General features: G+C 44.4%; 1 protein-coding gene across 2 annotated transcripts; it reads left to right on the top strand.

Annotated features, from left to right (window-relative positions):
• The first annotated feature begins 391 nt into the window (after positions 1-391).
• On the top strand, positions 392-15,601 carry inpp5kb (inositol polyphosphate-5-phosphatase Kb). Of its 2 annotated transcripts, XM_061752824.1 has the most exons (13): positions 392-575; positions 2,193-2,244; positions 7,648-7,752; positions 8,619-8,727; positions 8,807-8,923; positions 9,002-9,177; positions 9,427-9,538; positions 9,619-9,728; positions 11,239-11,455; positions 13,437-13,574; positions 13,654-13,737; positions 14,798-14,902; positions 14,980-15,601. In XM_061752824.1, the coding sequence occupies exons 2-13, from the start codon at positions 2,201-2,203 to the stop codon at positions 15,046-15,048; spliced, it is 1,386 nt and encodes a 461-aa protein (XP_061608808.1). In that variant the 5' UTR covers positions 392-575; positions 2,193-2,200; the 3' UTR covers positions 15,049-15,601. The 2 variants fall into 2 exon arrangements, with proteins under 2 accessions (XP_061608808.1, XP_061608807.1); XM_061752823.1 differs by lacking the exons at positions 392-575; positions 2,193-2,244 and adding an exon at positions 6,688-7,075.
• The last annotated feature ends 343 nt before the right edge of the window (positions 15,602-15,944 follow it).

Genomic DNA, 15,944 nt, shown 5'->3' with positions numbered 1-15,944 from the left:
CTCCACTCACAAAATGTTGAAAACAAAATACAAGGTTCAAACTTGGAAGCAATTGAACAAAATCTCGAGGACAAGGTTATCTTTGAAGGACACTTGAATATCGCCAAACTGAACTTAAAATGGCCACCTCATTTTAGGGTATGTGTTCTTAAGACTTTTTGTGTCTCCTTATGAGAGTCTACCGCAATCTGTTGTTGCTAAGTGAAACTGGCTTTGGGGGCTGAATTTTCAAAATGTGTTCCTGATTTCTGAAAAGTCATTCAACTTCCCCGTCAAACTGCATGTGTCATGTTGACTCAACAAATGTGTCCATTCACAAATGACATAATGCTTCTCAAGCAACCTACAACATAAGCTTGATCCCACCTTTAAGTCCCCCATGCAGCAACAGCAGGTTGCTGTTGTTGTGTGCAGCAGGGGCGGCGAGAACAGCGAGTCCACGGCTCCAACGACGGGAGTGTCAGGAAGTACGCCGATCCAGACTCTGGACTCCTCCTTGGAGATCTTCGTTATCTGCGCACAAGGTGTCTGCAGCTTCTTCCGGACGCCTCACCACACCAGTAACCAAGACACAGGTGCTGAAAATACCCTTGGATGCCTCTCTTGTCACTTAAAAATGATTTGTTATGTTCTGTAGCTGCTTTGCTGCATCCGGCACGGGGTGTCTTTGAATCTGTGTTGGAAACAATGAAATCTCAAGACCTACCAAGGCATTCAGGAGCTAAAACGTGCTGCCAGTGTCAGAAAGCTCAGTCTCAGCCGCAGGTTGTTTTTCCTACTGTGAAACACGGAGGAGGCGAGGTTATGTTCTGGGGCTGTTTTGTCACATCCGTAACTTAGTGTCTTTAAATCTATACAGGACACAATTAAATATTAAGACTATCGAGGCATTCTGGAGTCAAATGTGATGCCCAGTGTCAGAAATCTTGGGTTAAGGCACAAAATACAAAGCTCAAACCATCAAAGATTGGCGAAGGACAATCTGTGTTCTGGGGATGCTTTGCTTTCGAGTCTGTGAATGGTACAATGAAATTTCAAAGCCTGTCAAGGCATTTCTGGCACTAAAATGTGCTACCCAGTGTCAGAAAGCCTGTTCTGGGGTTGCTTCACCACATCCGTGTCTTTCAGTCTGTACGGGATATAATATAATCTCAAGACCCCCCCCCCCCCCCCCCCAAAAAAAAAAAAAAACATCGACTCTCTATGGATAAGGTATGTTCTTGGGATGTTTTGCTACCTCCAGCGCAGGATTTTTTTGGACTCAATGAATGGCACAATGAAATGTCAAGACCTAAAAAGATATTTCTGGTTCAAAAATGTGTCTCCCAGTGTCAGAATGTAATATACAGTAGGGGTGCTTTGCTGCATCCGGCACGGGGTGTCTTGAATCTGTCCGTGGTACAGTGAAATGTCTTGACCTATCAAAACAATCGGCTGCAAAATGTCAGCAAGATTGGGTAAAGACCTAAAACACAAACATGGAGCTATTCTGAAGAGCCCTGATCGAAACTATAAATGAAATATTGCGTTTTTGATAATAATTTCATAATAATCCTGTTGGACCACAAAATAGAATCCACGTCTGATATAAACAGTAACTTTCACAACATTTTTCTTTATTATTACTTTATTTTATTATTAATTTGCAAGTGGGTGGCACGGTGGAAGACTGGTTAGCACATCTGCCTCACAGTTCTGAGGACCAGGGTTCAAAGCCCGGCCCTGCCTGTGTGGAGTTTACATGTTCTCCCCATGCCTGCGTAGGTTTTCTCCGGGCACTCCGGTTTCCTCCCACATCCCAAAAACATGCATGGTAGGTTGATTGAAGACTCTAAATTGCCTGTAGGTCTGACTGTGAGTGCGAATGGTTGTTTGTTTCTATGTGCCCTGCGATTGGCTGACGACCAGTTCAGGGTGTACCCCGCCCCTCGCCCGAAGATAGCTGGGATAAGCTCCAGCACGCCCACGACCCGAGTGAGGATAAGCGGAACGGACAATGAATGAATGAATGAATTTGTTTTCAGTGCCTGCTGTGGGCTTTGCTTTCTTTGACGACGATGACACTCTGGGTGATTACAAAATCACTTTCACAGATGACATGTGCAGCTTTGACTGTATCCATGGCGACCGGTATGGAGGTTTAAAAGTGTGTGTGTGTGTGTGTGTGTGTGTGTGTGTGTCTGTGTGCGCAGGGGACAACATGAGTGCTGCTAGGTTCCCAAGCGGAGGAAGAGACAAGTGCAGGTGAGTTCATGATTTTTGTACTTCTTGTTCTTCATGTTAGGAACTCACATGACCCTGACCATTGTAAAAGGCTTTGTGGTAGGTTTGTGCAATAAAACTGCCATTCTTCACCTCACTGATCCCCTTACAAACCCTTCGCTTTAGTCCCTGCATGTGACTTGCTTACCTCAATGCAACACTCTTTGCTACATTTATTAGGAAAAATCCATCCATCCATCCATCCATTTTCTACTGCTTATCCGAGGTCGGGTTGCAGGGGCAGTAGCTTTCGCAGGGACGCCCAGATTTCCTTCTCCCTAGCCACTTCATCCCGAGGCGTTCCCAGGCCAGCCAAAAGACATCGTCTCTCCAGCGTGTCCTAGGTCGTGGCCGGGGTCTCCTCCCTGTGGGACCTGCCCGGAACACCTCACCAGGGAGGTGTCCGGGAGGCATCCGAATCAGATGCCCCAGCACCTCATCTGGCTCCTCTCAATGTGGAGCAGCAGCGGCTCTACTCTGAGATCCTCCCGGATGACCGAGTTTCTCACCCTATCTCTTAGGGAGAGCCCGGACACCCTGCGGAGGAAACTAATTTTGGCCGCTTGTGTCCGGGATCTTGTTCTTTCAGTCACGACGCACAGCTCGTGACCATAGGTGAGGGTAGGAACATAGATCGACCGGGAAATCGAAAGCTTCGCCTTACGGCTTAGCTCCTTCTTTACCACAACGGATCAATACAAAGTACAGACGCTGCACTGATCCGCTTGTCGATCTCCTATTCCATTCTTTCCTCACTCGTGAACAAGACCCCAAGATACTTGAACTCCTCCACTTTGGGCAGGATCTGATCCCCGACCTGGAGAGGGCACGCGACCCTTTTCCGACCGAGGACCATGGTCTCAGATTTGGAGGTGCTGATTCTCATCCCAGCCGCTTCACACTTGGCTGAAAACTGCTCCAGTGAGAGTTGGAGATCACGGCTTGATGAAGCCAACAGAACCACATCATCTGCAAAAAGCAGAGATGCAATACTGAGGGCACCAAACCGGACCCCCTCTACGCCTCGACTGCGCCTAGAAATTCTGTCCATAAAAGTTTTGAATAGAATCGGTGACAAAGGGCAGACTTGCCGGAGTCCAACCCTCACCGGGAACGAGTCCGACTTACTGCCGAATATGCGGACCAAACTCTGACTCCGGTCGTACAGGGACCAAACAGCCCGTATCAGGGGGTTCGGTACCCCATACTTCCGAAGCACCCCCCACAGGACTCCCCGAGGGACACGGTGGAACGCCTTTTCCAAGTCCACAAAACACATGTGTTAGACTGGTTGGACGAACTCCCATGCACCCTCGAGGACCCTGCCGAGGGTGTAGAGCTGGTCCACTGTTCCACGGCCAGGACGAAAACCACACTGCTCCTCCTGAATCAGAAATTCGACTTCCTGACGGACCCTCCTCTCCAGAACCCCTGAATAAACCTTACCAGGGAGGCTGAGGAGTGTGACCCCCCTGTAGTTGGAACACACCCTCCTGTCCCCCTTCTTAAAAAGGGGCACCACCACCACAATCTGCCAATCCAGAGGCACTGTTCCCGATGTCCACGCGATGTTGCAGAGGTGTGTCAACCAGGACAGCCCCACAACATCCAGAGCCTTTAGGAACTCCGGGGAAATCTCATTCACCCCCGGGGCCTTGCCACCAAGGAGCTTTTTAACCACCTCGGTGACATCAACCCCAGAGATAGGAGTATTATAGATATATAGATAATAAGTATTCTCCCCACCGACTCACAAAGTCCCGAGTCGAGGTCAGCAGCGACCCATCCCCACTATTCACAGTGTTGGTGGTGCACTGCTTTCCCCTCCTGAGACGGCGGATGGTGGACCAGAATTTCCTCGAAGCCGTCCGGAAGTCTTTTTCCATGGCCTCACTGAACTCCTCCCATGCCCGAGTTTTTGCTTCAGCGACCACCAAAGCTGCATTCCGCTTGGCCAGCCGGTACCCATCAGCTGCCTCAGGAGTCCCACAGGCCAAAAAGGCCCAATAGGACTCCTTCAGCTTGACGGCATCCCTCACTGTTGGTGTCCACCAACGGGTTCGGGGATTGCCGCCACGACAGGCACTGACCACCTTACGGCCACAGCTCCGGTCGGCCGCCTCAGCGGAACATGGTCCACTCGGACTCGATGTCCCCCGCCTCCCCCGGAACATGAGGAAAGTTCTGTCGGAGGTGGGAGTTGAAACTCCTTCTGACAGGGGGATTCTGCCAGACGTTCCCAGCAGACCCTCACAATACGTTTGGGCCTGCCACGTCGGACCGGCATCTTCCCCCACCATCGGAGCCAACTCACCACCAGTCGGTGATCAGTTGACAACTCCGCCCCCTCTTTTCACCCGAGTGTCCAAGACATGTGGCCGCAAGTCTGATGACACGACCACAAAGTCAATCGTCGAACTGCGAACTTGGGTGTCCTGGTACCAAGTGCACGTGTGGACACCCTTCTGCTAGAACATGGTGTTCGTTATGGACAATCCGTGATGAGCACAGAAGTCCAATAACAGAACACCGCTCGGGGGGCCGTTCCTCCCAATCATGCCCTTCCAGGTCCCCCAGCACAACGATGGAGTCCACAGTGGGAGCGCTCTCCAGCACCCCATCCAAGGACTCCAAAAAGTGTGGGTACTCTGAACTGCTGTTTGGTGCATAGGCAGAAACAACAGTCAGGACCCGTCCCCCCACCCGAAGGCGGAGTGAGGCTACCCTCTCGTCCACCGGGGTGAACCCAAATGTACAGGCGCCGAGCCGGGGGGCAATAAGTATACCCAAACCTGCTCGGCGCCTCTCACTGTGGGCAACTCCAGAGTGGAAGCGACTCCAACCCCTCTCGAGAGGACTGGTACCAGAGCCCAAGCTGTGTGTGGAGGCGAGTCCGACTATATCTAGTCGGAACTTCTCGAACCCACACACCAGCTCGGGCTCCTTCCCTGCCAGAGAGGTGACATTCCACGTACCTAGAGCCAGCTTCTGTAGCCGGGGATCGGCCCTGCTCGCACTGCACCCTACCCCTATGGCCCCTCCCACAGGTGGTGAGCCCATGGGAAGGGGGACCCACATTACCCATTAGGGCTGTGCCCGGCCACGCCCCATGGGTGCAGGCCCGGCCACCAGGCACTCTCCTTCAAGCCCCACCTCCAGTATTAGGGAAAATATGCTATTAAATATAGAAAATATAATATTCACTTTTTCCATTATTACTCAATAGTTTCATGTGTTTTATTTCATTATAATTAACCAATATAATGTGAAAAAAATTAAATGGACTAAAATGTACTAAATAAAAAACATAAATAAAATTGAAGAAAGATCATGCTGTTATGACCTAATATAATTAACACTGATTAAATAAAATTGATTACACAAATTTTAAATCAGGTGTACTGTAAAAAGATGGAAAACAGATTTTAAAGCATTTCATAAAGACACGAAAAACAAACGTGACACTGTTATATTAACAGATGTGAAACTAGATGCGAAAATGAAGGTAAAACTGATGTAGAACTATTTGAGAGGGATGTGAAAACCAGATGTCATGTAAATGGATATAAAACCAGATGTGAAAATAAATGAGAAACAGATATCAAAACATTCCTAAGGGACATAAATACGGTAAAAAGATGAATAATGAGATTTGAAACCAGATGCCATGAAAACATGTGAACCCAGATGTAATGTATACATATAAGTGAAACAACATATGAAAATGAATGAGAAATGGATGTCAAAAACATTTGAATAGAACATTAAATTGAAAACGTGATGCAGATTTGAAGCCAGATGTAACGTAAACAGAGCTGAAATCTTCTGATGTGAAAATAAACGAGAAACGGATCTCAAAATATTTGATAGGAATGTAAAATAAGAACAAAACATGATGGACATTTGAAACCAGATATCATGTGAACAGATTTGAAATCAGATGTCATGATGTGGGAATGAATTTGAAATGGGTGTAAAAAACATTTGAAAGGCCCATAAGAAAGGCGAAATATACTTGGAAACAGATTTGAAACCAGATGTTATCAAAACAGGTGTGAAACCAGATGTGAAGATGAATGAGAAATTGATCTAAAAAGGCTTTAAAGGGATGAAAAGAGGTGAAAATATGTGAAACAGATTTGAAATCAGATGACATGGAAACAGACGTGAAACCAAATGTGAAACGTCAAAATTGTTTATGTAGACAGACTTGAAAATAAATGGGAAAATTAAGTTCAGTAAAACCATTTGAAATGGATGTGAAAGGGACAGCACTTGTGCTTGCACCCCGACAAGAATGTCGGCACACTGTTTGACCTGTCACCCACATGAGTGGAAAAGTGGAACGTGGCCAAAAGAAGCCTAATGCCATTGTCCCCTCATTAGTTGGCGGCCCGTGATTGCGGAATGGCGGCCTCCCGGGTAAACCGCTTATTACACCAGCCTCCACATTCCTCACTTAAACCTCCTTCGCCAAAACCACACCGCCGCTTTTAGTAAGGAAGGAAGCTCGCGGAGGACATATCGCAACGCTTCTTTCCAAGCGGACCTTTGAGGACAACAGGAAGTTAGTTTACCCTGCGGAGATGGACTTCCTGTCAGGTGGGGACCGGCTACGCTCGGACAGCGTGGCAAGCAGCGCGTCCACGTCATCGTCGTCGTCCAGAATGCTTCTCCGCCAGAGGCTGGCTCAACTTCTGAGCCGCATCGATGACATGAGCTCAGAGGATGAGGCCAGTGAGGAGATGTCGCGCACGCTGGATGATGCCTTTCAGCTATGCTCACGCTTCGCACCGCCCACCCACACCTTCAGGTGGACCTCCACCAAGGCTCCAATATGTGCACGTGTGTTTTTTGTTTTGGGTCAAAATACTACACAGTACAATAAGTGGAAAGTGTATGATTCAATTAATACATTTCAATCAAAATGAGCATTAATATGATTGTATTTTGTAAACGGCGGGAAGGATGTTTGTATCGGATTGCATTAGACTGTGCAGGTGTACCTAATAAAGTGCCTGGTGAGTATAAACAAACGTGTGTGAAAACTAATGGATGCAAAAAACATTTTAATGGATGTGAAAAAGATGTAAAAATTTATGAAAACTAATGAAAAATTCATAACCTAATATTATGTAAACAGATATGAAACCAGCTGTGGTGTACACCAATGGGAAAATAAATGAAACAGAAGTCAAAACATTTTAAATGGACAAATTCAATTGGTGTGAAAGGGATGTAAAAACAGGTGTCAACAAACGATATGAAATGTGGGGTAGGGGAGGACGTTTAATTTGCTTGAACTCATCCTACCAATATAACTTTAATGGTAGTATGATTACAAATAATACACTGTTAATTTATGAATATTGATCATGTTGATAGGCTACACATGGTGACATGGAACGTGGCCACAGCAGAGCCTCCTGATGACGTTACTTCGCTGCTGCAGCTCGACATCCAACCGCCCACTGATATCTACGTGATTGGGTGAGAAATTTACGTGAAACCGCATGTCATGCAAATAGATGTGAACGCAATGTAAAATGTTATGTGGAAATTACACAAATCATTTAATTGAAGTGAACGTGAAAGGCTAGTAAACAGATCAATACAAATTGAAAAACAGATCTGGGAGCAGATGTAAAACGATATGTGATCACTCATGGCAATTGGATAAAAAACATTTTAAAATCGACACGAAAAGGGGTGTAAAAAGTGAAAACAACTGTGAAATAGATCTGAAAACAGATGTGAAACCAGATTAAATGGAAGCAGAAATGTAACCAGATCTGACCTTGACATGTAGAGAGATTTGAAACCAGATGTGAAACTAATGGGGAAAAAAATGAAAAGGAATGTTTTTATGGACGTCAAAGGGACGTACAAACAGGTGAAAACAAAAGTAAACCAATTTTTAAACCAGATGTGATGTAAACAGATGTGGGAAATTAATGCGAAACAGATGTATAAATGCGTGAAACAATCATGAAACTGATTTGAAACCAGATATGACGTAAACGTGAAAATTAATGGAAAATGGATTTTAAAACGTAGAACAAAGGTGAAACTGATCTGAAACCAGATGTGATGTAAACATGCAAAAGTTAATGAAAAATGGATGTAAAACCATGTGAAACCAACACAAAACTGATTTTAAACCAGATGTGATGTATAAGATAACCAAAAAAAAAAAAGAAAGAAGAAAAAAAGAAGCATGAAACTGATTTTTAATGTAAACAGATCTGAACAGCTATGGGAAATGTTTGTAAAAGTGTGAGAAACAAATGTGAAACTGATTTAAAAGCAGATGTCCTGTAAAAAGAAGTGAGTTCAAATGCGTTGTCGTGTGTCAGGCTGCAGGAAGTATGCGCCACGCCCGTCCGGTTCATTTCGGACTTGATCGTCGAGGACTCGTGGAGTCACGTCTTCATGGATACCCTGGCGCCACGAAGCTTCGTCAAGGTGAAGTATAGGCCTATACATACTACTATTTCCTTTTTTGGGCGTAGTCTAATGTGTGTAATTCCTTGTGTCCATGCAGGTGACGTCAGTGAGGATGCAGGGTTTGCTGCTGTTGGTGTTCGCCAAACAGTCGCACCTGCCTTACATCCGAGACATCCGCAGCACATACACCCGCACTGGGATTTTCGGATACTGGGTATTGACGTAAAATTTAATTAGATTCATTTAAAACAAAATAAATGTGTTGAATTATTTTTATTTATTTTTATTTTAGGGTAACAAAGGGGCGGTGTCGATGCGATTCTCCTTCTACGGCCACAAGGTGTGCTTTGTCAACTGTCACCTGGCCGCGCACATGGGCAACGCCCTGCAGCGTGTCGACGAGTTCGAGCACATCCTGGAAACACAGGAGTTTGACACGGCAGACGCCCGCCGAGTGCTGGACCACAAGTCAGTCAAAAAAATATATACAAAAATAAAGAATTTCCCCCAAAGCGCAATCATTAAAATTTCATTGTACACCTCCATATAGACTTCACCCAGCCAATTAGCAAAGAAATGTCATGATAATAATAATAAACACAAAATGAAAGAAACTTATATATCAGAGAGGGCAATTTCTAATATTTTGGCCACCTCATTTTAGCTACGAGAGGGTCAAAATATTAGGAACGTCTCGCTTTACGTCTCACCACACAGGCTGGTGTTCTGGTTTGGAGACTTGAACTTCCGCATCGCCGACCACGGCCTGCACTTCCTGCGCTCGTCCATCAACAGTGGACGTCTTAACCTGCTGTGGAGCAAGGACCAGGTGACACACACATACACACACACACACACAAATACACAACACACACGCATGCTGATGTACAGTACTTCCTCTTCCTCAAGCTGCTCACCATGAAGAAGAAGGAGGCCTTTCTGCAGGAGTTTGAGGAGGGACCCTTGGATTTCAAACCCACCTACAAGTTCAGCCGAAACTCTGATGCTTACGACTTGGGGTAACACATGCGCACGCACACACACACACACACACACACACACACAGTTGTGTGAAGTTGTGCGTTGTAATCTCGCGCCATGACATTACTTGCGTCGGCTGCAAGCTGAAGTTTGAATTTAAACAAACAGCTGCAGTTTTCAAACAGCTGTTAGTTCATACTTCGGCGAATAACACACGTACAGAAGGAATGGTTCAACTCTCCTGTACCATTTAGTCCACTGTCTCACTTCACTTTACTTCATTTCAGCGCCGGCTCTCGTCCCCGTAAATATCTCCTACGGGAGGGGATCGCTGGCTCCACGTTGGGGAGAAGTTCCTTGCATCGTAGACAAATGATATTCTCCAGCACACAGACACACACACTACAGCGAGCAACACACACATACACACACTGCGCCTCACGTTAGTAGCATTAAATAAACATTTTGGCTAACAAGCTAAAGAAAATGGATGGATGGATGGATGGATGCATGGATGGAAGCTAATGACAGCATAGCGTTATTGTCGCAAGCACCACATTCCCCCTCGTTAATTACTTTGTGACGTCGTTGTGTGTGTGTGCGTGTGTGTCTGTTAGCAATAGCACTGCGGCGCTGACCCTAACAATATATAGGCCCAGACCACCGCAGCGCTGCAGCACCACCCTCCTCTTCCTGCTCATCTCCCTCACCTGGGCACTGCTCTCTGTCTGGCTAGTAAACCCACCCAGGTGGGTGTCTCCATTGCAACCTCCTCTAACAAACCCCTCCCCCAGCCCTTAGAAACCAGACAAAAAAATTAGGTACACTGGCACAATCTGTTGACGAATTTGTCTTATCTCACAATTGTCGAAGCTCAAACGACTTATGGCTTGAACCCCGTTTCTAGTTTATGTAGTAGTTGCTAGGCCTCAGGCGGCACAGTGACCGACTGGTTAGAGCGTCTACCTGACAGTTCTGAGGACTGGGGTTCAATCCCTAGCCCCGCCTGTGTTCTCCCCGTGCCTGCGTGGGTTTTCTCCGAGCAATCCGGTTTCCTCCCACATCCCAAAAACATGCATGGTAGATTAATTGACAACTCTAAATTGCCCGTAGGTGTGAATGTGAGTGCGAATGGTTGTTTGTTTGTATGTGCCCTGCGATTGGCTGGCAACCAGTTCAGGGTGTACCCCGCCTCCTGCCCGATGATAGCTGGGATAGGCTCCAGCACGCCCACGAACCTAGTGAGGAGAAGCGGCTCAGAAAATGGATGGATGGATGGATGGATACTTGGCCTCACGTTAGTAGCATGAGGTAAGATTTTGGATAACAAGCTCATGATAGAGCTCAATCTTGTTTTGAGCTAACATCAGCATAGCATTATTTTACAGCTATTAAAAGTGTGGCTGTTGATTTCCAAGGGAATCATATGACTATGCAGACAACAGCATAGCTTTATCCACAGGTAGTAGGCTTCATGTTAGTAGCATAAGGTTAACATATTGGATAACAAGCTCATGATAGACCTCAATCTTGTTTTGTGTCACACAGCGGCAAGAAGAGGAAGCCGGCCTGGACTGACCGCATCCTGTGGCGAGTCAAGCCCAAAAACTCTGCATCAGAAGACGACGACAATGACAAGACGTCGGCTGCCATGGACGACAGCCTGGATGAGTACCCCCTGGTGGTCAACCAGGATAAATACACCAGCGACATGAGCTATGGAGTTAGCGACCATAAGCCTGTCATAGCCATCTTCAGTCTGGAGGTGAGAGACTAGACGGACAACCGCATAGTTTTATCCACCGATCATAACCAGGCCTTACATTAGTATCATAACATTAGCATTTTTGTTCTATGGGTGCACCACATAGCTTTATCCACCGATAATAACTGAGCTTTAACTGAGAGTGTTAGCATTTTTCTTAATGAGCTAATGACAACATAGCATTCGTTTTTAAATGATACAAGTAAATTTTTCACATTGTGCAGACAAACTTCCTGTTACTGTGATTTCTGGGGGATTCAAAAGACTTTACGAGTTTGCAGCCAAGCGCATAGCTTCATCCAGCGCTACACATTGTTATGTTAGCATTTTGGGTCACTAGCTACCGACAGCATAGCATTATTTTCCAAATAATACTTGTATTATACAACCCTAATTCCAATGAAGTTGGGACGTTGTGTTAAACATAAATAAAAACAGAATCCAAAGATTTGGAAATCATGTTCAACCTATATTTAATTGAATACACTACAAAGACAATATATTTAATGTTCAAGCTGATAAACTTGATTGTTTTTAGCAAATAATCATTAACTTAGAATTTTATGGCTGCAACACGTTCCAAAAAAGCTGGGACAGGGTCATGTTTACCACTGTGTTACATCACCTTTTCTTTTAACAACATTCAATAAACGTTTGGGAACTGAGGACACTAGTTGTTGAAGATTTGGAGGTGGAATTCTTTCCCATTTTTGCTTGATGTACAGCTTCAGCTGTTCAACAGTCCGGGGTCTCCGTTGTCGTATTTTACGCTGCATAATGCACCACACATTTTCAATGGGAGACAGGTCTGGACTGCAGGCAGGCCAGTCTAGTACCCATACTCTTTTACTACAAAGCTACGCTGTTGTAACACGTGCAGAATGTGGTTTGGCATTGTCTTGCTGAAATAAGCAGGGGCGTCCATGAAAAAGACCTTGCTTGGATGGCAGCATATGTTTCTCCAAAACCTGTATGTACCTTTCAGCATTAATGGTGCCTTCACAGATGTGTAACTTACCCATGCCATTGGCACTAACACCGCCCGGCCCAGAGAAGCCGGCGGCGTTTCTGGGTGTTGTTGATAAATGTCTTTTGATTTGCATAGTAGAGTTTCAAGCTGCACTTACGGATGTAGTGCCGAACTGTATTTACTGACATTGATTTTCTGAAGTGTTCCTGAGTCCATGTGGTGATATCCTTTACACACTGATGTCGGTTTTTGATGCAGTGCGGCCTGAGGGATCGAAGGTCACAGGCATTCAATGTTAGTTTTCGGCCGAGCCGCATACATGCAGTGATTTCTCCAGATTCTCTGAACCTTTTGATGATATTATGGACCATAGATGATGAAATCCCTAAATTCCTTGCAATTGTACGTTGAGGAACATTGTCCTGAAACTGTTCGACTATGTTCTCACAAACATGTTCACAAAGAGGTGAACCTCGCCCCATCTTTGCTTGTGAATGACTGAGAAATTCAGGGAAGCTCCTTTTATACCCAATCATGGCACCCACCTGTTCCCAATTAGCCTGTTCACCTGTGGGATGTTCCAAACAGGTCTTTGATGAGCATTCCTCAACTTTCTCCGTCTTTTTTGCCACCTGTCCCAGCTTTTTTGGAACGTGTTGCAGCCATAAAATTCTAAGTTAATGATTATTTGCTAAAAACAATAAAGTTTATCAGTTTGAACATTAAATATCTTGTCTTTGTAGTGTATTGAATTAAATATAGGTTGAACATAATTCGCAAATCATTGTATTCTGTTTTTATTTCTGTTTAACACAATGTCCCAACTTCATTGGAATTGGGGTTGTACTTTTATGGAATTTATTACGTTGGAGCAGAAAAATTGCCTGTTGACTTTTGAGGGATTCAAAATAACTATCCGGATGACTGCATCGCTTTATCCAAGGCCAGTTTAACCATCATGACAAGTAAAAACGTATTCAAATCTAAACTTTAACGCTCTTGTCACCATAGCTGAGGAAACACTTTGACACTCCGCTGGTTCACGTGTCCCCTGAGGGCGTCTGGAGCGCTGACCAGGACGCTCTCCTCAACTATACTGTGCAGCAAGACTTCCTGTCTTCCACGTGGGACTGGATCGGCCTCTACAAGGTACATCCCAGGAGAGAATTTAAACTCCTTTTGCTTGGCGGAGGTAATAATAAACAGATGCCTTGCTGTTGAATCGCAGGTCGGCTTTAAGAGCTCGAGCGATTACGAGACTTTTGTGTGGGTTCGAGAGGACGAGCTGCCAGAGATTGACGAAGCCATTCAGGTGACTCATTAGCGCCTAGCATGTTTTACTCACAGAAATTGAGTGTGTATGCTCAGAGACGATGTAAACGAGCCGAAACGCCAAGGAAAGAAGTGGACTTTAACGCTTTTTAATACGTAACGGCATAACATTGGTTCCATCTGACCACATCACTTTCTCCCAAGCCTTCTCCGATTCATTTCGATGTTCACTGGCTTACTTAAGGCAGGCCTGTACGTGTGCGATTAAGATACAGCGTGCTACCAACTGCTTTCATGGTGACTGAGGTCCCAATTGCCGTCAGATCATTAACAAGTTAAGTGTACTGTGAGGCTGCTCCCTTATCTTTATCGTGTTCATCCCCACCCCAACGGGGCATGATCTGCCACGGAACTCCAGAACGAGGGCAATTGATGGTAATTTTGTGTATCTTCCACTTTGGAAAAATGGCACTAGTAGTTACCACCGTCCCACCATTATAAAGATTTTTATGGATTCAATTGTACATCTTAGCAGGCAACAGCAATTTTTTCCCAAGCCTTCACTGAGTAATTTCGATGTTCACTGGCTATCCTAAGGCAGGCCTGTACATGTGCGATTACGGCGCAGTGTTTCCAACTTTTATTTGGTGACTGAGGTCCCAATTGTCTTCAGATCGCTATGTACTTTGAGGCTGCCTCTTCACCATTGTGTGCAGTCTGGTCCCTGACATATTTTGGGAGTTCTTTTACTCTTGCCAATGCTTGATCCATAGAACAGCTGTGCTTTGCACACATGACCAGTTGAGATTAGAAGTATTTGGGTGATTTTGCCGCATGGGCATCAGCCAATCTGTGGGAGCCAAAATTTTGGCTGAGTTGTAAGAGATCAAATTTATTTTGCGGTCAATAAAATACTAATTTTACAACTTTTATATTGTCTGTTTCAGGCATTTTTGACTGATTCTATTACCATAATCAACTGACAATTAGAACTAAGTGAGAAAACATATTCACACTTACAGATAAAATTATTATTTCCCCCATTCTACACGTTTCATCTTTGTTTATTGAAAATATGCATGTGGTTTTTTTGTCGCCAGATCTCCGTGGATAAGGACGACATCCCTCTGCTGGGCGGACAGTACGTACTGGGCTACTACAGCACCAACATGCAGAACATCATCGGCCTCAGCGCCAACTTCCAGGTGAATGCAGCTCATTTTGTACTTTTATTATGGATTTTATTGTGGATTATAAGATTTCTTTTTGGTCCCTTTTGCAGATCTTAGAGTCAAAACGTGCCGTCATGGAGGGTCTCGTGCCGGACAACATCAGCAGGCTCACCAAATAAAAATAAGAAACTCTTGTGTCTTATTAGCCTCAAACTTGATCCGAGATCAAAGCACTGTAACGTCAAGAAGTCTCATCATGTGATTTTCAGACGAAATCTAAAAAAGCCAATAAAAAAATGAAAAGATAATGACAAGTCAGTATAGTCCAGTGGAAAGGCTTGTTCACATTTAGCTATCCACGTTAATTCAGAAGGATGTAATAACTGAGATAGTAATATGTTATTTGGACTTAATGGTACATTCTTAGCACGGAATGATGGAGAACAGTGATTGTATTCTGAATTAATTCTCTTCATATTACTTTTCAATATGAATCAAATTAATTATGCCTATTTGTGGACATGTTTTAGTCAAATTGTGTGGCTGATGACATTCTGACGTTGTATTTACTTTGTCAATTTATGTGACGGTAAAAGTGCTGGAAATCACTTACACATGTGCATAATTAAAGCAGAAACTGGGCAACTGACTAATATGAAAATTATGTTTGTTTATTTTACATTCCACATGTTAATAAAGTCTGGCCTCATAAGCAATTGAAGGCAATTTGGAGATATTGCATCAAGTTCATGTGAATCTTTTCAAAAACATCAACCTTTGCAACACAAATGCTGGAAATCATATTGGTTATTTGTTCGTATTCCAACTGAATAAAATGTTAAAAGTGTACATTTTATGAAAATATGCATTTTTACTTTTGTAGATTTTAGGGACACCCTGTATTTGAAATATGGTAAATCAATGGGGAAATGACAGTTAAATTACAAGAATTAAGTGGCAAAATTACCAGGAAAAGACTGGATATTTTTGTTTGAATTTTGTCGTTATCGTTTCAATTTAACGTTACATTCAACATTAAGTAACAGAGGATCACGACAACAAATATTATTCAAAA

Source organism: Phyllopteryx taeniolatus, chromosome 17, assembly GCF_024500385.1.
Source record: "Phyllopteryx taeniolatus isolate TA_2022b chromosome 17, UOR_Ptae_1.2, whole genome shotgun sequence".
Classification (NCBI taxonomy): domain Eukaryota; kingdom Metazoa; phylum Chordata; class Actinopteri; order Syngnathiformes; family Syngnathidae; genus Phyllopteryx; species Phyllopteryx taeniolatus.
Note: the sequence above shows the minus strand (reverse complement) of the source record. Positions and strands in the feature narration are given on the sequence as shown.